We start from the raw sequence: 26,694 nt of genomic DNA, 5'->3' as shown, positions 1-26,694 counted from the left end.
TACTGTTGAAGCCTAGCTTGGAGAATTTTGAGCATTACTTTGCTATTGTGTGAAATGAGTGCATTTGTGCAGTAATTTGAACATTCTTTGTACTATAAGGTGGAGTGACAGAGAAATTGTCACCATATTCAGAACTGTGGATACTCACTGGAGCATGTAGATTGTGAATGCCATTTGTCCTATATGTCTTGATAGAAAAAATGCTTGAGGACCAGCACTATCTTTGTTGAACTAGTTTAGTACTGCTCTTATACTTCCTACAGATTCAACACTTTATGCTAAAAAAAAAAAAAAAAAAAAAAAAAAAAAAAAAAAAAACAACAACAACAACAACAAAAAACAACACTTTATGCTTTGACTATTTGATGGAGGTGCTATGAACCATTAATAATTTATAGTTTGCATAGTTACAATTTCAGAGAAGGAAATGGCAACCCACTCCAGTATTCTTGCCTTGATCCATAGGGTCACACAGAACCAGACACCACTGAAGCAACATAGCAGCAGCAGCAGCAGCAGCAGTTACAGTTTGCATCATGTGTCCCTGGGGTTTATCTGGGAATGAATCATCAAGTCCAGCAAGATTGAATCTCTCCTTAGATGCTGTCTCATTATCCTCAGTTGAGTCAATGGCTGGCTGCATTAACTCAACATCATATTTTCAATGTTTATCCATGTTGTAGCATGCATCAGTATGTCTATCTATTTTATAAAATGCCAGATAATACCCCACTGCCTATAATACCATGTTTCATTTATCAGTTGATGTACCCTTGATTCCCTCCACCCCCAACTCATTTTTTACTTTTATGAGTAAAGCTGTCATAACATTTGTATGTACATTTTTATGTAGACATGTGTTTCATTTATCTTGGGTAGATATCTAGGAGTAGAATTGCTGGTTATATGGAAACTTTGTAGCTGTATCATTTTACATTTCCACCAGCAATGTATGAAGGTTCCAGTTTCTCCACATCCTCTTCAACGCATGTTAATGTCTTTTTAGTTATAGTACTGAACCATTTAAGATCAAGAAACAAGTACATATAGAGACCTTATGACATCTTTCCTATATTTGTGTGTTCTATACGTGGCTTAGTGGTCATGTACCTATAAAACATTCACTAAACATTTGTTGAATGAATTAAAAAATAAAACTTTTTGTATGTTGCCTTAGGTTTTAGATTTTACAAAGTGCACCTTCCCCACACAGTGACCATCCACCAGTGAGACAGACCACACTGGACTTGGACTTGAGTCCAAGTGAGGATTTGTCATTTATTGAGTCTATGACTTTGGAGAAGTGCTGTCCTTGAGTCTCATCTTTCTCATTTTTGTCAAATAGGGATAATAATGCCTTCTTGAGTATGGCATTGTTAGAGTTAAAAATGATGGAGGTTCCCCAGAAATGCACATGCTTGTGTTCTGTAACATATGTCACCATTATTCTGCTAGGCCCTGAGCACATGACTAAAGAAATCATAAAGCAGTCTTTTTCTCCCCATAACCCCCTTTCCCAATCTAAGAGGGCAGCAAAATGCTTACAGAGGTCCCCTGCACAGATCAACATGTGAGCTGCCAAAAGCCTATCCCCAATAATAGCATTCAGTCATCTTCTAAAATCATTGGAGCTCTTCTAATCTTCTGTTTCCTTTCCTTAGGTCTTGCAGCTCTACATACATAATCTGTGCTAAATCCTGCTGTTGGTGGAGGTCAAATGCTTGGGCACCCGTTGTGTTATCCAACCCAAGTTCCTGTGCTTGAGGTAAAGTGAGGCCAAACAAACCAAAATGTTGGAGTTTGAAGCAGAGAAAGGTTTGTTGAAAAGATTAAGCAAAGAGTACAGGCAGCTCATGCTATAAAGACCAGAACTCTCTGATGGACTGAAGGGGATAATTTTAAAAGGCAAGGTAAAGGAGAAAGTCCAGTGTATGTGATCAACTGTTGCATTATTTTCTTATTGGTTGATGGTGAGGTAACAGGGTGGTGTCACAGGGTTTTACATCATCAGTCCTTAGGCTCTAGCTGGTATGGGGGCTTCCTGCTTGTGGCCATCACGCAGTTAACTTCTTCCATCTGGTGAGGTTTTTAGTATCTGCAGAATAACTCAGGAATGTAAATTTGATATTGTTATCTATTAATATGTCCTTCAGGGAGGAACTATAGACTCTGTGACTGTTGCATGGCTTATCTAGTGTTTAATTTTGTTTTTAAACTACACATTCACATTCTTTCAGTCTTTTAAAAAAAATAGTTTTATTTCTTTTTGGCTATGCTGGGTCTTTATTGCTGCACAGGCTTTTCTGTAATTGCAGCAAGCAGAGGGCTCCTCTTGGTTGTAGCTGAGCAGACTTCTCATTGCACTGGCTTCTCTTGCTGTGGAGCACGGGCTCTAGGGCATGCAGGTTTCAATAGCTGTGGCAGGTGGGTTCAATAGTTGCTGCTCCCAGATTCTAGAGCATAGGCTCAAGAGTTGTGGCCCCCAGGGTTAGTTACTTCAAGGCATATGGGATCTTCCCCCACCAGGGATCCAACCTGTGTCTTCTGCATTAGCAGGCAGATTCTTTACCACTGAGCCACCAGGGAAGCCCCAATCATCAATTTTTTTTGTTTGTTTCTTTTTTTTTTTTATTTCTTTTTTTTTTTTTTTATTAGTTGGAGGCTAATTACTTTACAATATTGTAGTGGGTTTTGACATACATTGACATAAATCAGCCATGGAGTTACATGTGTTCCCCATCCTGATCCCCGCTCCCGCCTCCCTCCCCACCCCATCCCTCTGGGTCTTTCCAGTGCACCAGCCCTGAGCACTTGTCTCATGCATCCAACACCCCAATCATCAATTCTTGAGCCACCTCTTGTAATTCAGAGGAGACCTGGGAGACTAAAGCTTTTCAACAAAAAAGAAGCAGGCAGAGGGCATGAGGTGGTATGCTCCATCCCAGGAAGGCCCCCCAGGGTCCTGCTCCATTAGAGTTGGAGAACTTCCCACAGCGCCCTTGTTTGGTCCTGATGAGGGCAGGGTGCCCAGAAGGCGGGGTGCTATCTCCTTCGGCCAGCTCTCTCCTGGTCTCTCCACAGCTGACAGGCGTTTCTGAGCAGATGTGGCTGATAGAGTTGATACCTCCCTTCTCCACCTTCCGGTGGGTGCCTGGGCTCATAGCTCGCACTTCGGCAGAGTCTGCAGCCAGGTGCCTGAACGCGGGCGCCCTGGTGCAGGACTCTGAGCGCAGCAGCGTCCTACCCGCCTCCATCAGCTGCGCCAGCATCCTCTCCGCGCACCTGCGTGTGGCTCCTGTCTGGCCACCCCTTCGTCCCGCTGTCCGCACCGCTCCCCACTCAGGGCTCCAGGCGGTGGTGGCAGAGGCGCCTAGAGGGTGGTCCTGAAGGCTGGGACCAGGCAAGAGATGGCGCACCAATTCCAGGGTCAGCTTGTTCCGGGGTACTGACTAGCAGACTGGCATTGTGGTTGAGCCTCCAGCATCCCCGTCTGCGCCACCATGAGCAGTCCGAGCAACTCCCCTGCCAAAGCGGCGTCCGCGCCGGTACCCTCGCCGGTCCCCGCGCCCTCGCCCGTGGCCGCCGGCAAGATGCACTTGGTGTACCCGGAGGTGAATCCCAACCCGCTGCTGCACTCGAACTTCTGCTCCCGCCTGTTTCTCTGGTGAGCGCCCCGTCTGAGCTGTGACCCGCCCGCCGCAGGCACCTTTCAGTAACCAAGGGGAGAGGCAGGGCGAGGGAGCATTTTCCGCGGGCGCCCAGGCAGCTGGTGGAGCCTCCCCACTCCGGCCGCGTGGTCCCCACCTGCGCCTGGGCTTGAGGAGTGAGGAGTGAGGGGAAGTCCTGGGCGTAGGAGCGGGACCCAGAAACCTTGTATCCGGAGCGCAGGATCTCCCTGCCTGGCCTCTCGCTGCTCCAGCATCCTCCAGGGCCCTGGAGCCCGGGAGCGGGAGGCAGGGAGGTTAAAAACCCAGGTTGCCCCGGGGGAGTTGCCGCCCAAACGGAGAACGAACTGGATCCCCTAATTCCACCTTTAGCAGGCTTCCCCAGTACAGTTCAGGATTCCTAGTTCTAAACTAATTTGCACCCTTTTCCCCCCTAAGCAAGCAGTTTATGAACAGCTTCCTTTATTTAATTAGTGCCTTGCCGTTAGATGTCTTTGCCATCTTCCAGTGATGTCCCCACCATTTCTCATGTAACTTAGGTGACACCTGGGTTCCAGCTGCACTGGGCTCTGTCTGTCCCCTTGTCTATGACCATGTCTTTCTTTCCCTCCCTCTCTCTCTTCCTGTGTGGCTCACACTGCATGTCCTGGTACCTAGTTGTGACAAATTTCATGTATGTAAAAAAACTCTCAACTGTTTTTTTTAATGAATGGGGACCCTGTTCTTGAACATGTTTTGCTTTTGCCTGGGATATACAGCTTGGAGAAGAGTGTGCATTTGATCACAGCCCCTTTCCCTGTTGCAAATATTTCTGCTTTCACCTTTGAGTACCACTTGGGGGATAAGGTCACTGAAGGCCGTGGGGTCTTATCCGGATCTTTAGCCTTTGGACAAGAGGTGAAAGGTCTTGATGCAGGTGGTTCTACCCAGGAGTCATTTGGTCCTGAAACCACTCACGGGTCCCTGAGATGGGAGGAAACACACACAGATGAAAAATAGCACAGAGAGGTGTAAGAAAGTTTTCCCTCCGGTAACTGGGACTACTAACTAGCTTTGCCTGAACCTTTGGGTTTTACTTGCTCTTGGATGATAATTAGATTTTTTTGCTCCTAGACCCTAACCCATTCATATTTCCCATAAATTCGGACATTTCCTTTTTTAAGGGGAAGGTATAGGGGATCCTCAGGGATGGGAGCCCCTGTGCTTATCTTGATGGTAGTGTGTTCAGTGTGTGTAGCTACACCTCTTGGCCATTTGGCACCCCTTAAGAGAGGCCTAGAAGTAGGAGTGTAGGGGTGGTTACTGTAAATAATAACAAAATAGACATGTCTCCTTAACTTCTGCAGGGCAGGGGACTCTCTGGGCATGTTCTGTTTGTAGATTTGCAAAATTTTGTGTGTGTATGTGTGGAAATGGGAAAGTGAAGACTCCTCATTGATTTGGGTAGCCACCTATTTCCAGTTTTCCTGCTGGAGGGGAAAGACCTAGTACCTCTTACCTCACACCTGAAGGCACTGAAGCAGAGAGGCTGAGTAAATTGCCTACATCACACAGCTAGTAAGTGATGGAGTTGGATCTCAAACCAGGCCATCTGTCTCCCAAACCTGTGTTATCCTGTATGTAACTGCTGTACTGAGCTGCTTTTATGGACACTTGTTCTTAAATGCAGGGAGAAGGCAATTCCAAACATGTCTTTGGTCTTGTTGGCAGGAGTTTTTCTAAGTTCTTAAAGTTCTTGCTGTTGGAGATGATGCATATGAAACATTCTATAATCAAGCTTTAGGACAGCTGTTGTCAGAGTCTGGCTCTCAGACCGGCAGCATCCTTGTCACCTGGGAGCTTGTTAGAAATGAAATTCCCCACTGCACTCCTTCTAGACCAGTTCTGTAAAGTTAGAAACTCTGGGGATGAGGTTAAACAAGCTCCAGGTGATTCTGATGAAGGTGGAGGCTGGCTTCTGCTTTAAGTCATTCCTCACATTGGCATTGTTACTTCACTATCAACTTTTATAAAGGGATTTAGACTTTGTGAAGTTGGTTGTTGACCATGATTGCCATCTTGTATGTAAAGTCTGAGGTACCCTCATGATTTCCTTGTGTTCCCCACTTGCTGACCTGGGAAAGTGGAAATGAGTCCAGCCAGAAGATGCCACCTAGAGACAAGACCCAACTTGTAGAGAAAAACCTAGTTTTCATCTTCTCATTGGGTATTTGTTTTGTTTTTTTTTTTTTCCTCAAATTTCATCAGCTTTCTAAACTTGTAAGTGATGCCAGTAACTATCTTACTGATTTTATACAAATGGCCTCACTGGGGTTTTAGTGTTTTCACAACACAGTTTAGAGTTAGGGTCTAAGAGAAGTCGACATTATAGCTAATGGTGGTACTTGTGGATTTTTTAAAGTGATAAACATTTTTCTATTTCTGTAAGACATTTAAAGCTATAGAAGAAAGTAGGATTTATTTCTGTTACCATATAGATTTGTTGATATTTTGGTTGTTTCTTAATCTTCCCTCCAGAACTCTTTTTGTATACCTGTGCACATGCATGCGTCTTTTCTATAAAACTAGTTTTGAATCTTGACTCCTTAATTTTCTGTGTTTAACATTTATTTATGACATTAAGTTATGTTCAGAGCATGATATTTAATTGTCATTTATGCAACCTTGTAGTTCAGTTTAATATAGCTTATTGCTAATTATGATATGCATATCCATGAACATGTAGTGTGGTATATCTTTCCTTTTTCTATAGTCCTAGTAATAGGATGACTGGTGAAAGGTTGAATTGTTTTCCACAATGTTCAGATCAATTTACTCTCTTCTATTTTTTTTTTTTTTTTTTTTGCCACACTGCTCTTCATGTGGAATCTAAGTTTCTGACCAGTAATAGAATCCAGGCTCTTGGCTGTGAAAGCTCTGAGTCTTATATCTGGACCGCTAGGGAACTGCCCAGTTTGCCCTCACAGTAGCTCTTAGTGTGCCTATTTTATTGCCAACTTTGAGTACATGAATTACATTTTTCCAAGGTCTACAGTTTAAAAAAAATGTGAAACAATTTTAATTTGAATTTATTGATCTGTAGAGATGGAACTTTTTTTGGAAACATTTACATCTATTGACCATTTATTTGTGTTTCTTTGAATTGTCTATTAATAGATTTTTTTCTTTCTGAGGGATTTACATTTTGAAATAATTTTCAATAATGCTTGTAATATTTTTCCAGATTTTCATTTGTCCTTTACTTTAGAGCTATCATTATTTATGTTGGTTTCTTCTGTTGCTTTTTAACCTTTTTTAAATTCCAGCATCATCTGCCTCTCTGTAAACATTTTATTTCAGCATTTTTGGTTCATTTCTAAGAATAAAGGCAGCTAAAATTTCTTTTAGTATTTGATAAAAGATAGTCCTCCTCCTTTTTCCTGAAACAGCTCATCTTCCCATCATGGTTTTTTGAATAATTCTTCTTTGTCCCCACTATTGGAAATAAGTTTTGTAGTTTATGAACTGTGTCCAGTCAGGGACTAGACTGCCCAGTCTGCTGAGACTCTCCCTGGTGATGTACCTGCTATCCTAACTGCAGCCTCTGGGGTGAGCTCTGCATTTCTCTCCCACCCTCATCCCAGAGGCCAGCAGGTTGGGTGTGAGTGCAGGACCTGTCCCCCAGAGATGAGGGTTGAGTAGGGTCTTGGACCAGATGCGCTTGACCCTTCAGGGAGTGATTAAATCCTTGTTCCCCTGACACTGGCCACGTTTCAGTCAGTGAACTGTCTCCTTGTAAAGGGAGTGTGGGTGTGGAAACTGCCACTGGTGCCAAGACAGACTGTTCAGAGACTCTTGTCAGAGAAGCTGATAACATGAGGGTGGATATGAACTGGCTGAGGGCTGAGACGGTTTAGGGAGGTTGGTCCTGTTAGGCTGTCAGTAACTATCAACCTTGAAAGCATAGAAATATTTAATATCAAACCAGGATTCTTGGCACCGTTTTCAGAATACCACTTGTATGAATATTGTTGCTCTTCATTAACAGTCAGAAATCCACATGTTGTTGATGGAGGCTGAGTGAGCTCTCCAGGGCTCTTTTTCTGCCCTTGACCTGTTCCCCTTTCCTAAGCATTTAGTTTGATGAGTTTTGGTAACTTTATACAATAACTACAGCCCCCAGCAAGATGTAGAACATCCCAAAGGTATATTCAAATTCACTACCATGTCTTTAAGGCAAAATAAAAAGCCTAACATATTCAAGTTTATCTCCTATAGTTTATTCTTGATCCTTTTGGTCTTTATAGTTCTGCATCTGGTCAGCCTGAGAGATGTTAGCTAGTGTCCATTCAGGTGTGTCAAGTGGATAATTTGCCTTTCTGAATTGTCCATGGGTCCCCTGATCATGTTGACCCCCTTTCCTCTGTTGCCTTAACTATCAGATATTTCTCCAGCAAAGATGGCTTTATTCAGGATCAGCAGATAATCACGGTTCCATACCTGCAACAAGAGTGAGCCAGGTACAAGTCCCGAAAGGGCAAGGGATGAAGAACACCTTTATAGAAGGGAAAAGGAAGTTGGGAAGACTGTCAAAAAAAAGCGTCCATGGCTTTTCATTGGCTGAGTCCTTGCCAGGAAGGAAGAGGACGCTTTCTCCTTCCTGTTGGACTCTGCTATTGTTGTAACCTTGTCTATCAAAGTTATCAGAGGCTTTCTACTGGGGACCACATGGGATTACTGGAGAGCACTGCCGGGGGTGACAGCTTCCGTTTGTCTGACAGGACTTTGTTCAGAACATCAGTGATCCTCTCAGAGGACCCCCTCAGCAGCTTTGGGAAGTGTTACCTCCACATGTTCCCCCTGTTTGTCAGAGGCCAATACTGAGAGCTTATGAGGCTAGTTCAAGTTCTCACAACCAGAAAGCTGCGATCTAGACTTTAACATAGCAAGATTTCACACCTGAGGTGTATTGAGTAGAATTTTTTTCTCATTTAATTTTAAAAAATAGTAATAAAATGCACATAACATAAAATTTACCATCCAAATTATTTTTAAGCATTTGGTTCAGTGTTAAGTACATTCACATTATTGTGCAACCAGTTTCCAGAACTCTTCATCCTGCATCAGTATGTCATTAAACACTAATTCCCCACTCCCCTTTCCCTTAGCCCCTGACAGCCACAGGGTCACTTTGTTTCTTTCTGAATTTGACTGTTCTCAGCACCTTTATGAAAGTGGAATCATACAGTGTTTGCCCTTTGTGACTACAGTGTTTTACACCCCCACCATCAGTGTGCAAGGGTTCCAATTTCTCCATATCCTTGCCAAACATTCTTTTGTTGCTTGTCTTACCCCCTTCTCCCGTCCTCCTTCCTCTTCCCCACCTTGTCCCCCCTCCTTCCTTCCTTCACCTCCTCTTTCTATCTCGCCCTCCTCCTCCTCCTACTTCACCCCTCCTAATATGTGTGAAGTGGTGTCTCATTGTGATTTTGATTTGCATTTCCCTAAGGAAATTTGAAAGTTTGAAATTTGAAAATTTCCCTAAGGTGGCTCTAGTAAAGAACATGCCTGCCAATGCAGGAGACATAAGAGATATGGGTTCAATCCCTGGGGTCCGGAAGATCCCCTGGAGAAGAGCATGGAAAACCACTCCAGTATTCTTGCCTGCAGAATCTCATGGACAGAGGAGCCTGGTGGGTACAGTCTATAGGGTCACACAGAGTCGGACACGACTGAAATGACTTAGCACACACAAGGATTTGTGATGTTAAGTATCTTTTTCTCTGCAAGGAAACCTTTTTTTTTTTCAAGCTTTGTCTGCTCTATTTTCAGTACATGAAGTTAAGCAATAAGACAAAACAGTAACCTGTCATTCATAAAGACCAAGGAGTGCCTCTCATTCCCAAAAGGGACCAAGAAGGATATTTCTTACAAATGTGCATGACATTTAGCTCATTAAGCCTATAAACAGCCTGAACAAAAGAAAACTCTGGTGCACAAATCAAATTACAAATTCAAAGTAACCATTAAGTTCCCCAAATTGTAGTCTCTATGCTAATGACATCGAATTGGTCTTTAGTGGCCCACACTGACTATAAAAATCTGCAAGCAGACTTTTAAAGAGGGTCTTTCAGAGTAAGTCCTGCTGCTAATTGTCTGAGTATTTCCTATAAGGAATAACTGTAGGATGAATGACCCAGGTGTTTCAAATCTGTTAAGTGGTTAAAACACAGAGACAAATGCTTTTGTTTTAGAAGGAAATTTAGAGCAACAGATATTAAGGGTCATGGCGATGCTCACCTGGATTGGAAAATTGGAGTAGAGGACAGTTGAGGCCCTGGGTCCTCAGTGCTTAGGTCCAATCTTCAGACTCCTGGACTGGAGTTCTTTAGAGGTGCCAAGTTACCAGGGTTAGCAAAATCTGAAATTCAGTCTCTCTTATTCCTTCTTTAATAGTTCATAGACATTCATTTACTTAAAAAATAATTGTTAAACATCTCCTCTATATCCATATTGTACTAGAAATAATGCAATAAATAAGAGAAACATGATCTCTGCTCATGGGTTATTATTGTCTGGCTTTGGAAATTTCCTTACCCAGTAAAATAGTGTTAATCCTTGGGCTATTTCTGCATATTATTAACATGTAACTAATACATAATCAATTTGAATAGGGTTTGAAGGAATCCTCTGTATAGTTACTGTTTTTCATTTTATGAAGTGAAGTGAAAGTTGCTTAGTCATGTCCAACTCTCTGCGATCCCATGGATTATATAGTCCATGGAATTCTCCAGGCCAGAATAACAGAGTGGGTAGCTGTTCCCTCCTCCAGGGGATCTTCCCAACCTAGGGATCCCTCATTGCAGGGATGCTTTACCAGCTGAGCCACCAGGGAAGCCCATTTCATTTTATAGTTAATAAGTAATTTGCAGAAAGGTAATTTGAGGTTATATAAATACCACATTGCACATCAAACTTTCAACCACTCGGTTTTCCTTCCATTGATAATTTTCTAACTCCATTGTTCATCCTATGTTTATTTGCATTCTTGAATGCAAGAGCTTTCCCTTCTCTCAGTTTATGTAGCAGTATGGATTCATGGATCCTTTTGTTATTTAATGGATTGTGATTCATTGCCATTTATTTTGATGCCTAAAGAATCCCAGATTTGTTTAGCAAGAGCCATTCAAGCTGGCTTCTCTGTCCTTCCTACACATCTTCATGATTCCTTGAGTGCTTCCTTATTTTATGGTGCAAGTTGTCCCAGGTCCATCTTCTACTTTCTCTGCCTGTTAGTCTCAGCCTGTAGATAGTGATGCAGCTGGTGGGAATGCCTGGGGCTCTGATTATCTTGGACTGTACTAGTTACAGCAGCCCCCACAGGCCTTTGCCTTCCGGAGCCAGTGTTGTGGTTGGACTGGCCCTTGCGGTTCTTAGGATTGTGAGACACATCTCAGCAACAACCATCAGGGAACTTTCAAATGCCAAGGTGAATCACTCACAGGACCTGAAGAGTACGAGTCTTGCCTGGAGCTACATAATGAGGTCCTAGGTAGAGAGAGAGAGAAAGAGACTGTGAAAACTAGTGAGTGAAAGAACTTGGACCTGGTATTCTGCCTTTTGGGGATTGAGGGTGGGGTGCGCTTGAGTTTAGCAACTTCACTGTTTATTGGTGAATTTAAAAAATAAGAGCGGGAATTAAAGTGCGGGAAGGGAGAAGCAAGCAGTCAGTGAGATGGTCTGTTATCAGGTCAACCAGAACATTTTGAAAAAGGGAACTTCATGGGTGGGGCGGTCTGGCTCTTTATCTACTTGTATAACTGACTCATGTTCATTGGAGATGGATAGCTTTGAGGTGTATGTCTCCAACCTTAACGTCAGGCATTTATATTACAATTAAAAAAGGTGATTATCAGGTGCTAAAACACACTGCCCCAACCTTGGAGCCAGTCATTTCTTCAAGGAACCTTGGTTCCTTTTAGAAAAGAAAGATATTAATAAGTCAGGATCTGGGTGGAGCAGGCCAAAGGGACAGACTTCCCTAAAATAAGTAAGTCATGGGAATGTAATGTCTCGTATAGTGACCACAGTTATAATGCTTTATTGCATATTTGAAAGCTGCTGAGAATTGACGTTAAAAGTTCTCGCCACAAGAAAAAAATAATTGTGTATGTTAAAAAAAAATAACTCCGAGATCTGGGTCTGGAGTGTTCTTTGTTACTGTATCATTGCTTCCATGGTCTTTCAGGATATAGAGCTAGACAGTATGTGTGTGTAAATACATATACAATTTTTTTCTTCCATATTTCTATATATTTACCGTGTAGACTATTTTTTTTTTTTTTTTACAAAGCCCATGAATGTAGGATTCTAATTAGAGTTATATAATTTGAATATATACCTCTCCTTTTCTCTTAATTTTTAACAGGTGGCTTAATCCCTTTTTCCTGTTTGGTCACAAATGGAGATTGAAAGAAAATGAAATACACTCAGTGCTTCCAAAAGATTGCTCCCAGCACGTTGGAGAAGAGCTGCAAGGGTGAGCACAGACAGGAGGGAGAGGGGTAGGAAGAGTGAGGATTTCCACATGGGGCTAAAGGTGTGAGGGGGCTTTGCCTTCCTCTAGGTTCTTCTGAGCCTCCTCCCCTGACTCTGCATGCTCACCCCTTCATGCTGACCCCGGGCTTAGCCCACTTTGGAGGCTGGGGGAGCCTGTGTTCCCTGTGCATCTGTGGACGTGGAGGGAGCCCGCAGCCATGGCCCTGGAGGCCGAGCTCTGTCCCTGGAGGTGGAGTCCCTGGAGGACAGTGTCTGCCCTCCTGAGCTGCTCATGACCTATGAATCCAGCAAAGCCTCAAGGCCTGTTTTTCTGGTGCTTCAGTCTACACCACTCATCCTTCAGGAGCCCTGTGAGCAGTTAGCCAATATCTGTGGGGCAGCCACAGAGCACCCTGTAGTGAAGGCTTATCTTCCACTCTGCCCCTCCCCCATTTTCCTATGGCAGGACTGTTCTTTACTGTGATTTTTCTCATCGCAGGTACTGGGAGCAAGAAGTTGAGAGAGCTAAGGAAAATGGACAGAAGCCTTCTTTAAAGAAAGCAATCATAAAGTGTTACTGGAAATCCTATTTGTTATCTGCCATTTTTGTATTTTCTGAGGTAAAAGCTTTTACATACAGTGCATTGCTTTCATTGTACGTGGGCCAGTACTGAAATGGATGTGACTGGTGAGAGAGACCAGTGGTTTAACATCCTGTAGCCTAGTGATTGTATTTATCTTCAGCATAAACAGGTGTTTATCTAGGGAATTGGTCCTCTGGAGATTACCATTTGTCTTTTAACCAATTAACACATAGTGTCATGGGAGGAAGGACAGAAAAGCAAAGACATTTTAGACCATGTTAGGACATCGTTGGTGCTCAGTAAATGATATAAATGCTAAAATTAATCCTTGATCAAAAGAATATCCTAAAACCTCAAGGAATATGTGGTTTGGAGGAAGTAAACTTGGGGCAAAGCCCTAGTAACATAAGACATTTTACAGGTGCTCAGTTCAGTGCAGTTGCTCAGGCATGTCTAACTCTTTGAGACTGCAACATGTCAGGCTTCCCTGTCCGTCAGCAACTCCTGGAGCTTTCTCAAACTCATGTCCATCGAGTAGGTGATGCCATCCAACCATCTCACCCTCTGTCATCCCCTTCTCCCTTCAATCTTTCCCAGCATCATGGTCTTTTCTAATGAGTCAGTTCATCGAATCAGGTGGCCAAAGTATTGGAGCTTCAGCTTCAGTCCTTCCAGTGAATATTCAGGATTGAGTCCTTTAGGATTGACTTCTTGTCTCCTTGCAGTCCAAGGGACTCTCAAGAGTTTTCTTCAATACCACAGTTCAAAAGTATCAATTATTTGGTGATCAGCATTTTTTATGGTCCATCTCTCACATCCATACATAACTACTGGAAAAACCATAGCTTTGACTAGTCAAATGTTTGTCAGCAATGTCTCTGTTTTTTAATATGCTATTTAGGTGGTTTGTAGTTTTTCTTTCAAAGAGCAAGTGTCTTTTAATTTCATGGCTGCAGTCACCATCTGCAGTGATTTTGGAGCCCCAGAAAATAAAGTCTCTCACTGTTTCTACTGTTTCCCCATCTATTTGACATGAAGTGATGGGACCAGGTGCAGTGATTTTCATTTTTTGAATGTTGAGTTTTGAGCCAGCTTTTTCACTCTCCTCTTTCATTTTCATTAAGAGGTTCTTCAGTTCCTCTTCACTTTCTGCCATAAGGGTGGTGTCATCTGGATATCTGAGGTTATTGATATTTCTCCCAGCAATCTTGATTCCAGCTTGTGCTTCATCCAGCTGGGCATTTTGCATGATATAGTCTGCATATAAATTAAATCAGCAGGGTGACAATATACAGCCTTGACGTAACTCCTTTACCAATTTGGAGCCACTTTGTTGTTCCATGTCTGGTTCTAATGATTGTTTCCTGACCTACATATTGATTTCTCAGGAGGCAGATAAGGTGTAGTCCCATGTCTTTAAGAATTTTCCACAATTTTCTGTAATTCACACAGTCAAAGCCTTTGGCTTAGTCAAAGTAGATGTTTTTCTGGAATTCTCTTGCTTTTTCTATGATCTGACGGATGTTGGCAATTTGATCTCTGGTTCCTCTGCCTTTTCTAAGTCCAGCTTGAACTTCTGGAAATTCTCCATTCACATACTGTTGAAGCCACAGTTGGAGAATTTTGAGCATTACTTTGCTAGTGTGCAAGATGAATGCAGTTGTGTGGTAGTTTGAACATTCTTTGGCATTGCCTTTTTTGGGATTGGAATGAAAGCTGACCTTTTCCAGTCCCATGGCCCCTGCTGAGTTTTCAAAATTTGCTGGCACATTGAGTGCAACACTTTCACAGAATCATCACTTAGGACTTGGAATAGCTCAACTGGAATTCCATCACTTTCACTAGCTTTGTTCATGGTGATGCTTCCTAAGGCTCACTTTACTTTGAACTCCAGGATGTCTGGCTATAGGTGAGTGATCACACCATCATGACTATTTGGCTCACGAAGATCTTTTTTGTATAGTTCTTCTGTGTATTCTTTCCACCTCTCCTTAATATCTTCTGCTTCTCTTAGGTCCATATGGTTTCTGTACTTTGTTGTGCCCATCTTTGCATGAAATAGTCCCTTGGTATCTCTAATTTTCTTGAAGAAATCTTTAGTCTTTGCCATTCTGTTGTTTTCCTCTATTTCTTTGCATTGATCGATAAGGAAGGCTTTCTTATCTCTCCTTGCTATTCTTTGGAACTCTGCATTCAAATGGGTATATCTTTCCTTTTCTCCTTTGACTTTAGCTTCTCTTCTTTTCTCAGCTATTTGTAAGGCCTCTTCAGACAACCGTTTTGCCTTTTTGCATTTCTTTTTCTTGGGGACGGTCTTGATCCCTGCCTCCTGTACAATGTCACGAACCTCTGTCCATATTTCTTCAGGCACTTTGTCTATCAGATCTAATCCCCTGAATCTATTTGTTAATTCTACTGTATAATCCTAAGGGATTTGATTTAGGTTGTACCTGAAGGGTCTAGTGGTTTTCCCATCTTTCTTCAATTTAAGTCTGAATTTTTGAAATAAGGAGTTCATTATAGGTACTCAGCAAGTAATAATTAACTTGACCAGGTCACATGTGATAAATGATTTCTTAAGATGGGACCATCGCCTCTCCCCTTCCAGGGGAACAGAACCCAGGACCCTGCATCTGGGCTGGAGCTGCCTAGAACTCCCAAGAACACATCCTTTCCTGGGCTTCCCCCTTCCCCAAGGGTTGGCACTGAGCCAAAACCCCCATGTGGAGGAGCTCCAGCTTCACCATGAATTCATTCACCCTCCATGCTAGTTTCTGTCCTGGCTGTGGGGGTGGTTTTCTGATTGAAGGGCGAGTCTTGGTAGCTGGGATTGGCAGAGGGTGGAGAAGGGGGTGTGCAGGGAAAACCAGAGTAGAAAGCCATGAGGTCAGTGACCTCCATGACCCTGAAGATTCTGGGTCAAGACCCCCCAGTGAGACAGTTCACCTGGGGACACAGTGCCATCAGCCCCCCTGTTCTGGCTGAGCCTGCTGGAGGCCTGCTGCAGACACCCCTGGGTGGCTTGTGCTCTCTGTGGTCCCTTAGTGCTGCCTTAGGGACACGAGTGGCCCATGAGTGTGTGAGAGCAGGAGGGATGGAAGATACAGTTGCTGAGAGAGGGGTATTTTAGGTGGAAAATGTGGTGAGTTGTCATCAGTCCATTGTATTGGGGGTGAGGTGATGGCCCCAGTGGTCTACAGGTGGAAGGTGTGGCTCTTATTTAAAGGTTGTGTTCTTCTGAAGGGCATGCAGGCAGCTGGGTAGGTGAAGTCTACCCCACACAACTGGAGAAACCAGAGAATCTGTCAATTCACTGGTGACTGGATGGTCCTGGCAGGTTGAATTCTCATTAATGACATGGGTGGATTAGCCATTGTGCCAGAGGCTGGGGAAAGGTATATGGGGGAGAGTGATACCTTTAAGAGGGCTCTGACCACCCAGATATTGCAGTGCCTTGCAGCAGGGTGAAGTGTTGATTTCACAGTTTTCCAGCCCCAGTCATGCTTCCTGCTGGGGATCCAGGAAGGCCAGGCCTGGGGCTGCATAAGGTGCAACTGGTAGAGCCCTGGCCCCTCTTTCAGGAGGCTGGTTGTTGGGTGGTCATGGCAGAGAAGTGGGGAGTCGAGGGCCTGGCAGTTGCAGGGCTCATCCTCTGTAGTACTAGAAGTACTAGTGGCAGTAACAGAGGATCATACTCAATAGTAGTGGTGGTGGCAGGGGCAGCAGTACTATTAATAGTGTAGTAGTACAATAGTAAGTACTCCAAAAATATTATGTATCAAAAATGCTATAAGCACTTTGTATGTCATATCACCAAATCCTCTGGCTAATTCAATTAAGTCATAGATATTATGTTACTTCCATTTTAGAAGAGAGGACGCTGTGTTCAAATAGTTACATAGTGTGTCTGTGGTCATATGAAGAATCAAGGACAGACTGAGGTTCCCTCTCAGACACTCTGACTTATGAGCCTGATCATCTCAATGACAGAAAGTTTGTCCATGATCAGGAAGGCTCGTCTTGAGAGCTTTGTCTTCATGATCTCAGACACATGTGTCCTGAACTTGGCCTAAGGATAAGAAATAGGATACTAAGAACTCCCTGGAACAGGATGTCAGATTAGGGATCATAAAGGAGGGTGTCCAGGTTGGACCACCATCCCCCTCCAATACTGGAAGTGACTAGGACTTTGATACTAGCAGCAGTGTCATGTTGAGTTCAGATGGGCCAGGAGCCCTTTAGGAAGCCACCTTGCACTCATTACTATTCCCAGTGAATGAGTTTATGGCTGCCCTGGTGAGCTAACTATAAATCCATCCATACGCTTAAGACATTGCTCCAGATGGGCTCCCTGACATGGACCAGTGAGAAGATTTTGGGTCTTGGATGGTGACTATGTTGAGACTGATGATCTGGGCAGAGGCTGAGTCCTCTATGTTGTTACTAAGTGCTCCTGGTTGCTTGCTGAGACCCAGTATGTCTGTGATTCTGGAGGTGCATTTGCTGAGTGAGAATGAGAACTCCAGGTCAGTTACTAGGGTGTGTTTCCAAATACACTTCCCCACACACAGTGTGTACCCCAGACCTAGGTCTTGGGGTGAGAGTTGGGTAGGGCCAGACAGTCCCTGGGGGGACAGCAGATAAATCAGCTGTGAAGTGCCAGGACTGGACTTTCTCCCAGGAGGGAGCTTGCTTGTTCATGCTGTTCAAGCCAATGTCTTGGTGGTTTACAGTGTAAAACTAGGCAGTGGCTTTGATTCCCCAGGTAAGTATGCTGACTGGCATATGAAACTCCTTCTAACTTTGTGGTATTAGGGTTATAACTGGCAGAACTTTTCATTCTAATGCAGTGACATTCCAGAAGTTGAGGGCCATTAAAACTCAAGGAGAAGTGAACCTTGATTTTTTTTTTTTCCTGTCCACCAAAAGAAGCCTGAAATACAACACAAATACTCTTGTTTGCCTAATCTTGGCTGTTGACAATCTGCTGTTCAGAGAAGTTACAAGAAATGATTTCTCATGACAAAGCTAGTAATGATTTAACTTTTTTTTTTTTTTTTTTACATTTTAAAGATCTTTTTCAGGTGCTGTTTTGAATTTGGGATGATTAAAGCTAGTTACTAAGTTGGATGGAATGAATGTTAGTTAAGTAACTGATTTTACGAAGCAATGTCTCATTTTGTGATCTTCTGTCTATGCTGCTCGTTGGTCATTATATTTGAGATGGTAGAAGATCTAAACTCAGCACAGGATTCTCTAAAATGCAAATGTGCTGCCTGCTAAGTCACTTTAGTTGTGTCTGACTCTTTGAGACCCTATGGACCTTAGCCCACCAGGCTACTCTGGCCATGGGATTCTCCAGGCAAGAATACCAGAGTGGGTTGCCATGCCCTCTTCCAGGGGATCTTCCTGACCCAGGAATTGAACCAGCAACTCTTACATCTCCTGCATTGGCAGGCGAGTTCTTTGTCACTGGGTCCTCCTGGGAAGCTCTAAAATGCAATTACGTTTTCTTTATGACCTCCAGCCCTCTTTTAATTCCTCTGGTACACAGAACACCTTGTAGATCATCCATGATTCCCAAGCCATGTGCTGTGACCACCCACAGCACAGGCACTCCTGGCAGCACCAGAAGGAAGAGGCAGGCAATGTCGGTCCAAGGTGAAACTTTTGGGGTTAGGATTTTGAAGTATAAAAATCTCTGTCCTCTAAGAGAATGAATTATGATGTTCAGAAAAAAAAAATGGCAGGATGATGTTGATGTGGAGCTCTTGAAAAACCAACAATAATTAAAATGGAACAGCCAACAAGTATCCAGCATGCCTAGCCTCTGCATTTACCTCCTTGGGGACCCACAGACCTCCCCAGGTCATCAGGGCCTCCCTCTTAGAGCTAAGTCTTCCATCTGCTGGTGTATAAGTGGGGTGACCTCAAAGAGCCAGTGTGAGTTTGCCCAGTCCCTTCCCCTGAGAGGTGAGGAGTGGTGGGGGTTATGTCCTATTCTCCTGACTGTTAGAAATGGCCCAGCTTTGTCTCCTGTACATGAGCCACCTTGGCTTTCTGCATTAATTAAAAAAAAAAAAAAAAAGTATTGCTTAAAATGAAAATCTCTTTTGAAAGTCAGGTTCTTGAAAGATTTCCAAACTTTTGGCATTTTGTCTTTTGAGAAGTCTGTGGAAGAAATGATGTTGAGGATGGAGGTGTTTACTTTTGGTGACTTGGATTCATGTTGAGTGCTTGGTTTTCCTTAATAGGGGAGAAGGGAACATTTAGGGGGCTGACTAGAGGGAGGAGGTAGATGTGGGATGGAGTGGCTCTTTGGCAGGATGGGCAAGTGTTTCTTTAGTTTTGGGAAAGAAAATTGCTCTCCCTAAGTCTCACTCAGGAGTTAAGCCTCAGTGCCTCCCAACTCACTGGTTTAAGACTTGACTTTTGCCTTGGGAAAGAGATGATTTGTAATATTTCTTCCAAAGCAGCTCCTGCAGTGTTTGTTAGATGGATGACCATGGATGACATCTTTTCTTTTTTTTTTTAAGCTTGGCTTCTGCCATGTTTAATTTTTGACTCCAAGGAACATCCCATCTTCTAGAGGGTAGAGACATATTAACACAGTGTTCCCTGGGGCTGAGAGCCTGGGAACCTCCCCAGCCTGGTTTCCTTGTGATGCTCCAACTGAAGCTGGGCTCCATTCTCTTAATCTCTGGGCATGTACAATTTAGGGTGAAAAAGATTGGATGTGTCTGTGCCAATGTCTTGGGCTTCCCATATAGCTCAGTTGGTAAAGAATCCACCTGCAATGCAGGAGACCCTGGGTTGATTCCTGGATCAGGACGATCCTCTGGAAAAGGGATAGGCTACCCACTCCAGTATTCTTGGGCTTCCCTTGTGGCTCAGCTGGTAAAGAATCCGCCTGCAATGTGGAAGACCTGGGTTCAATCCCTAGGTTGGGAAGATCCCATGGAGAAGGGAAAGGCTACCTGCTCCAGTATTCTGGCCTGGAGAATTCCATGGACTGTATGGTCCATGGATGAGGTCACAAAGAGTTGGATAAGACTGAGCAACTTTCACAAGAAAGATCTTGTGCCAATGTCTCAGTTCAAAAAGGCTCTTAAAGCAGAAGGTGATGGCAAGAGCCCACTTCCTGTACATAAACCATCTTGATTTTCTATTGGGCTGGGATGATGAGAGAATGGGGACAAGGGCCGGCTGTGAGCAGGGCTTGTTCATAGGGAAACAAATTTCTTACCCTTCTCTGCCACCTTTTTCTTTATTCATCTTAGGCAAAGAGTCACTTGGCACCTTGCCAAATGCATTCTAAAGCACTAATTGTGATATTTATTGAGTATCTACAGTGTACTAAGCACAGTGTGCTGAGACTTTATTGTCTTTGAACATAAAATTCTTGCCTAAGGTTAAAACTGCTTGTCTTATAGAAGATAGTGGATTTGTATATTTTTCTTTTAGATGAGCCATGGATGTAGCATTTTGTTAAAATGCTTTTTAACAAGCAAAAATCAAAGTTAAGCTTGTGTTAAGAAAAATGGGTATGACTTGAATTTCTAATGGAGACTATTTTCTTTCAGGAATGCACCAGAGTAGTTCTGCCCTTACTTTTGGGGAAAATAATTAGTTACTTTGAAGACCCCAAAGTTTCTGATGCTTTGTATGAAGCCTACATCTGTGCTGCAGTGCTGAGCGCCTGTGTGCTCCTGTGGGCCATTCTGCACCACTTGTGCTTCGATTATTTTCAGCGTGTGGGGATGAGGCTTAGAGTGGCCATGTCCCATATGATCTACTGCAAGGTAAGTGTCACTTGGTACCACACTGTGTACCTCCTCTGAAGCATCAGAAGTGTTTTATAACTGGCATCATTGATGTTTTACTAAAGAAGCTTGCTGTTTGCATCAAGTCAAGTTTGTTGTCATTTAAGCAAACTTTACCAATATATAACAAAAAGTTTTTGAGAGCAAGTCAAGGCCACCTTTGATAAATTTTATCTATAGGCTGTTACATAATACCCACTAAATTTATAATGAAATCTAATAAAAAGATAAGTATCAAAAGTATCTAGTTGATTTTCAATGATTTCCCTGCCTAAATCACAGTGGTATTTATGGAAATTTTGTTATTGTTGATCATTAAAACCTTCATTTACATCAAATTTATGTTTAAAAATGAGTTTTAATGATTGGATCTATAACATTAAGTCTAGGAAACAAGAATGTATTTGAGAAAGTTTATGATTGTATTTTTGAATTACCCATTTAATCATATTCAATATAATTGTTTCAACTAAAAATATATATGGGCTCCCCTGGTGGCTCAAATGGCAAAGAGTCTGCCCGCAATGCAACAGACCCGGGTTCAATCGCTGAGTTAGGACAATCCCCTGGAGAAGTAAATGGCAACCCACTTCAGTATTCTTACCTGGAAAATCTCATGGATAGAGGAGTTTGGTGGGCTACAGCCCATGGGGTCACAAAGAGTTAGACATGACTAAGTGACTAACACTTTCACTTTCAAAAAAAAAAAAAAAATATATATATATATATATATATAAATGGAATCTATGCCAAAAAAAGATTCACTGTATTCTACAGTTGACATTACTCTTAATGATATTAAAGAAAATAGTTGGATATTCATGACAAAGCTTGAAATTTTCCATTGGTTTTAGTAATTTTGGAGAGCATTTGTTGCTGTTCATTCAAGTTATTTTCTTAAAACAAATATTTACTTTTTTCTTTAATAAAGATTATAGGTTTTTTGTTTTTTTGTTTTTTTTTGCTGCACTGAATGGAGTGTGGGATCTGTTCACCAACCAGGGGCTGAGCACAGGCCCAAGGCAGTAAAAGCACTGAGGCCTAACCACTGAACCACCAGGGCCTTTCCTGCATTATAGCACTTCTAGTAAGACCTATGCTGATGTGTTCAGTGACTTTATATTGAGAAATGCCATTAACATTATTCCACAGTTTACTCTGATCTTAAATGATATAAAAGGAGTAAGGATTTCAGATGTCTTTACAAAGGAATTGACACAAATACACTGTGTCAGTAATTGAAGGGCCCTTTGTAAACTTGATCCTGGATACCTCTTTGCCCTGGGCTATTTGCTTTAAAAAAAGTCCTTATTTAATGGTGTCGTGTTCTTGAAATTAGATCTTTAAGTGTTTTTGTTCCACACAAACAAAAAAACTGTGGTAATGGATATGTTAATTGGTTTTATTACAGTAATCATTTCCTAATGTATATTTATATCAAAACATCAAAACCACAATGAGGTACCATTACACGCCAGTCAGGATGGCTGCTATCCAAAAGTCTACAAGCAATAAATGCTGGAGAGGGTGTGGAGAAAAGGGAACCCTCTTACACTGTTGGTGGGAATGCAAACTAGTACAGCCACTATGGAAAACAGTGTGGAGATTTCTTAAAAAACTGGAAATAGAACTGCCATATGACCCAGCAATCCCACTTCTGGGCATACACACTGAGGAAACCAGATCTGAAAGAGACACGTGCACCCCAATGTTCATCGCAGCACTGTTTATAATAGCCAGGACATGGAAGCAACCTAGATGCCCATCAGCAGATGAATGGATAAGGAAGCTGTGGTACATATACACCATGGAATATTACTCAGCCATTAAAAAGAATTCATTTGAAGCAGTTCTAATGAGATGGATGAAACTGGAGCCCATTATACAGAGTGAAGTAAGCCAGAAAGATAAAGAACATTACAGCATACTAACACATATATATGGAATTTAGAAAGATGGTAACGATAACCCTATATGCAAAACAGAAAAAGAGACACAGAAGTACAGAACAGACTTTTGAACTCTGTGGGAGAAAGTGAGGGTAGGATGTTTCAAAAGAACAGCATGTATACTATCTATGGTGAAACAGATCACCAGCCCAGGTGGGATGCATGAGACAAGTGCTCGGGCCTGGTGCACTGGGAAGACCCAGAGGAATCGGGTGGAGAGGGAGGTGGGAGGGGGAATCAGGATGGGGAATACGTGTAAATCTATGGCTGATTCATATCAATGTATGACAAAACCCACTGAAAAAAATAAATAAAGGAAAAAAAATAACATCATGTTTTACACCATAAACATATATAGTTTTTATTTTAAAAGTCCTCATTGAAAGCTAAAAACAAAACATTTAAATTGAAATTATCACCACTTTTACTTGGTTGCTCCTTACCTAGAGCTTCTGTTTCTTGGGAGTACTTGTCCTGGCGAAATGCAGGATTACTTCTCCTCATCTTCCCTTGAGCAAAGTTTTGTTAACCTCAGGGCTGTGTGAACTCAGAGCCCTGGAATCTCACTGTCTGTGTTTAGATACAGCATCTAAGCCAGTTTCCTCCTGGGTAATGTGGAAAGGGGAACAGTGACTGTACACTCTAGTCAGAGGTCTGGTTTGTCATTCATCATCATCTTTTTATTCTGTTGCATCAATTATTAGGAGACAAATACCCAGATTTCCTCATAAATTAGCTAGATGTTTATCTTTCTGGATCATGCTTAGTGCCCACAAAGAGGAAATTTCACCAACACAGCACAGTGAAAACCTTAAGTTAGGCTTGAGGTAATGGTTCAGTCAAAGCTGGCTCTTTGCGGCACAGGTGTTCCATTGTTCACCTGTTTTTCTTCCTCTTCCCACTGACACTTTGGAAAGTTGCTTTTGGAAAATCCAATCTGACTTGGCACATATGCGTGTGTGAATGTACATATCTCTCAAGGTGTTTTATTTGCCAGCTTGATTATTCTTGAAAAGATTGTCCCTGTATCAAATCAATAATTATTGGGATTAAACTATGGTCATAACCTGAAGTAGTTCCAGAAACATAGGAAAGGCAAATTGCTTCATGCATAGCCTTGCATCTAGAGTCCTGCTGGGGTACAGAAATAAGACACTTCTTCTTTGCAGGTTACAGGTGGGCTGATTCCTTAGGGCCAAGCTTGTGCTGCCAAGTGGCTCTGAAAGGCCCCTCTGAATGTTTGTGGTTCATGCTCAGGCCCCATCTCCTGATCCTGGGGAGGAATCAGATTAAGGTATTAAAAAATGGAATGGCTGCTCAGCTCATAGTTGTAGTTTATCTACACCATGGATTCCGGGCTTAGGCACGTCTCAAGGAAATCTCTAAGGCTGCACATCTGCTGCTCCTAAAATGGCCCATTCAGTATTTCATGCTCTTTTCAGCTGAATTTTGATCTTGTGGGAGGGATCATATGTAAAATGACTTGTCATTTATTTATATTTCTACAGCTTCAGTAAAATTACTTTTGAGCATTGATTTTTAAAAACTATGATAAAATATATACAACATAAAATTTACCATTTAACTCATTTTAAGTGCACCATTTATTGACATTAGGTACATTCACCTGGTTGTGGAAACATCACCACTATTCATCTCCAGAACTTTTCATCTTCCCAAGTGAACTTCTGCAACCATTAAACACTAACTCCCCAGACTACTCCCCCTCACAGCCATCACCATTCTACTTCTTTCTATGAGTTTGACTATTCTAGATGCCTCATATAAGTGGAATCATACAATGTTTGTCATCTATTTTACATATGGTAATATACATGTTTCAGTGCTATTCTCTCAAATCATCCTACTCTCGCCTTCTCCCACATAGTCCAAAAGTCTGCTTTTTACATTTGTGTCCCTTTTGCTGTCTTGCATATAGGATCATCATTACCATCTTTCTAAATTCCACATATATGTATTAATATGCTGTAGTGGCGTTTCTCTTTCCAACTTACTTCACTGTATAATAGGCTCAAATTTCATCCACTTCATTAGAACTGACTCAAATGCATTCCTTTTTATAGCTGAATAATATCCCGTTGTGCATATGTACCACGGCTTTCTTATCCATTCGTCTGCTGATGGACATCTAGGTTGCTTCCATGTCCTAGCTATTGTAAACAATGCTGCAGTAAACATTGGGCACTCTTGCAATTCTGGTTTCCTCAGTGTGTATGCCCAGCAGTGGGATTGCTGGGTTGTATGACAGTTCTATTTCCAATTTTTTAAGGAATCTGTACAACTCACTGTGGTTTGATTTGTATTTCTCTAATAATGAATGATGTTGAGCATGTTTCCTTTTCATGTGTTTATTAGACATCTGTATGTCTTCTTTGGAGAAATCCCTGTTTAGTTCTTTGGCCCACTTTTTGATTGAGTTGTTCATTTTTTCTGGTATTGAGCTGCATGAGCTGATTGTATATTTTGGAGATTGATTCTTTGTCAGTTGTTTCATTTGCTATTATTTTCTCCCATTTGGATGGCTGCCTTTTCACCTTGCTTATAGTTTCCTTCATTGTGCAAAAGCTTTTAAGTTTAATTAGGTTCCATTTATTTATTTTCAGTATTCTGCAAAGTGGTTCATAGAGGACCTTGCTGTGATTTATGTCAGAGTGTTTTGCATAATTGTTCTTTTAAGAGTTTTATAGTTTCTGACCTTACATTTAGATCTTTAATCCATTTAGAGTTTATTTTTGTGTATGGTGTTAGATAGTGTTCTAGTTTTATTCTTTTACACATGGTTGACCAGTTTTCCCAGCACTACTTGTTAAAAAGATTGTCTTTTCTCTACTGTATATTTTGCCTCCTTTGTCAAAGATAAGGTGTCCGTAGATGTGTGGATTTATCTCTAGGCTTTCTATTTTGTTCCATTGCTATATATTTCTGTTTTCTGTGCCAGTACCATACTGTCTTGATGACTGTAGCTTTGTAGTATAGTCTGAAGTCAGAAAGGTTGATTCCTCCAGTTCCATTCTTCTTTCTCATTATTGCTTTGTCTATTTGAGGTTTTTTTGTGTTTCCATACAAATTGTGAAATTATTTGTTCTAGTTCTGTGAAAAATACCATTGGTAGCTTGATAGGGATTGCATTGAATCTGTAGATTGCTTTGGGTAATATACTCATTTTCAATATACTGATTCTTCTAATTCATGAACATGGTGTATTTCTCCATCTATATGTGTCCTCTTTGATTTCTTTCATTGGTGTGTTATATTTTTCTATATATACGTCTTTTGTTTCCTTAGGTAAATTTATCCCTAAGTATTTTATTCTTTTTTTTTTTTTTTTTTGGCATTTCTCTTCCATGCAGATGGTCTTAATCCCTGTCTCCTGTACAATGTCACAAACCTCCGTCCATAGTTCATCAGGCACTCTGTCTATCAGATCTAGTCCCTTAAATCTATTTCTCACTTCCACTGTATAATCATAAGGGATTTGATTTAGGTCATACCTGAATGGTCTAATGGTTTTCCCTACTTTATTCAATTTAAGTCTGAATTTGGCAATAAGGAGTTCATGATCTGAGCCATAGTCAGCTCCCGGTCTTGTTTTTGCTGACTGCACAGAGCTTCTCCATCTTTGACTGCAAAGAATATAATCAGTCTGATTTCAGTGTTGACCATCTGGTGATGTCCATGTGTAGAGTCTTCTCTTGTGTTGTTGGAAGAGTGTGTTTGCTATGACCAGTATGTTCTCTTGGCAAAACTCTCTTAGCCTTTGCCCTGTGTCATTCTGTACTCCAAGGCCAATTTGCCTGTTACTCCAGGTGTTTCCTGACTTCCTACCTTTGCATTACAGCCCTCTGTAATGAAAAAGACATCCTTTGGGGGTGTTCTAAAAGGTCTTTTAGGTCTTCATAGAACCGTTCAACTTCGGTTTCTTCAGCATTACTGGTTAGGGCATAGACTTGGAGTACCGTGATATTGAATGGTTTGCCTTGGAAATGAACAGAGATCTTTCTGTCGTTTTTGAGATTACATCCAAGTACTGCATTTTGGACTCTTTTGTTGACCATAATGGCTACGCCATTTCTTCTAAGGGATTCCTGCCCACAGTAGTAGATATAACGGTCATCTGAGTTAAATTCACCCATTC

General features: G+C 41.9%; 1 protein-coding gene across 1 annotated transcript in view; it reads left to right on the top strand.

Moving 5' to 3' along the window:
* Positions 1-3,590: 3,590 nt before the first annotated feature.
* The window catches only part of LOC133049362 (ATP-binding cassette sub-family C member 4-like), a 109,241-nt gene continuing 86,137 nt past the window's right edge, over positions 3,591-26,694 (top strand). The window contains exons 1-4 of the mRNA XM_061133339.1: positions 3,591-3,664; positions 12,073-12,183; positions 12,682-12,802; positions 20,350-20,568. Coding sequence (XP_060989322.1) covers positions 3,591-3,664; positions 12,073-12,183; positions 12,682-12,802; positions 20,350-20,568 — 525 coding nt within the window. The remainder of the gene's footprint in view (positions 3,665-12,072; positions 12,184-12,681; positions 12,803-20,349; positions 20,569-26,694) is intronic.

Source organism: Dama dama, chromosome 30 (assembly GCF_033118175.1).
Source record: "Dama dama isolate Ldn47 chromosome 30, ASM3311817v1, whole genome shotgun sequence".
Lineage (NCBI taxonomy): Eukaryota > Metazoa > Chordata > Mammalia > Artiodactyla > Cervidae > Dama > Dama dama.
Note: the sequence above shows the minus strand (reverse complement) of the source record. Positions and strands in the feature narration are given on the sequence as shown.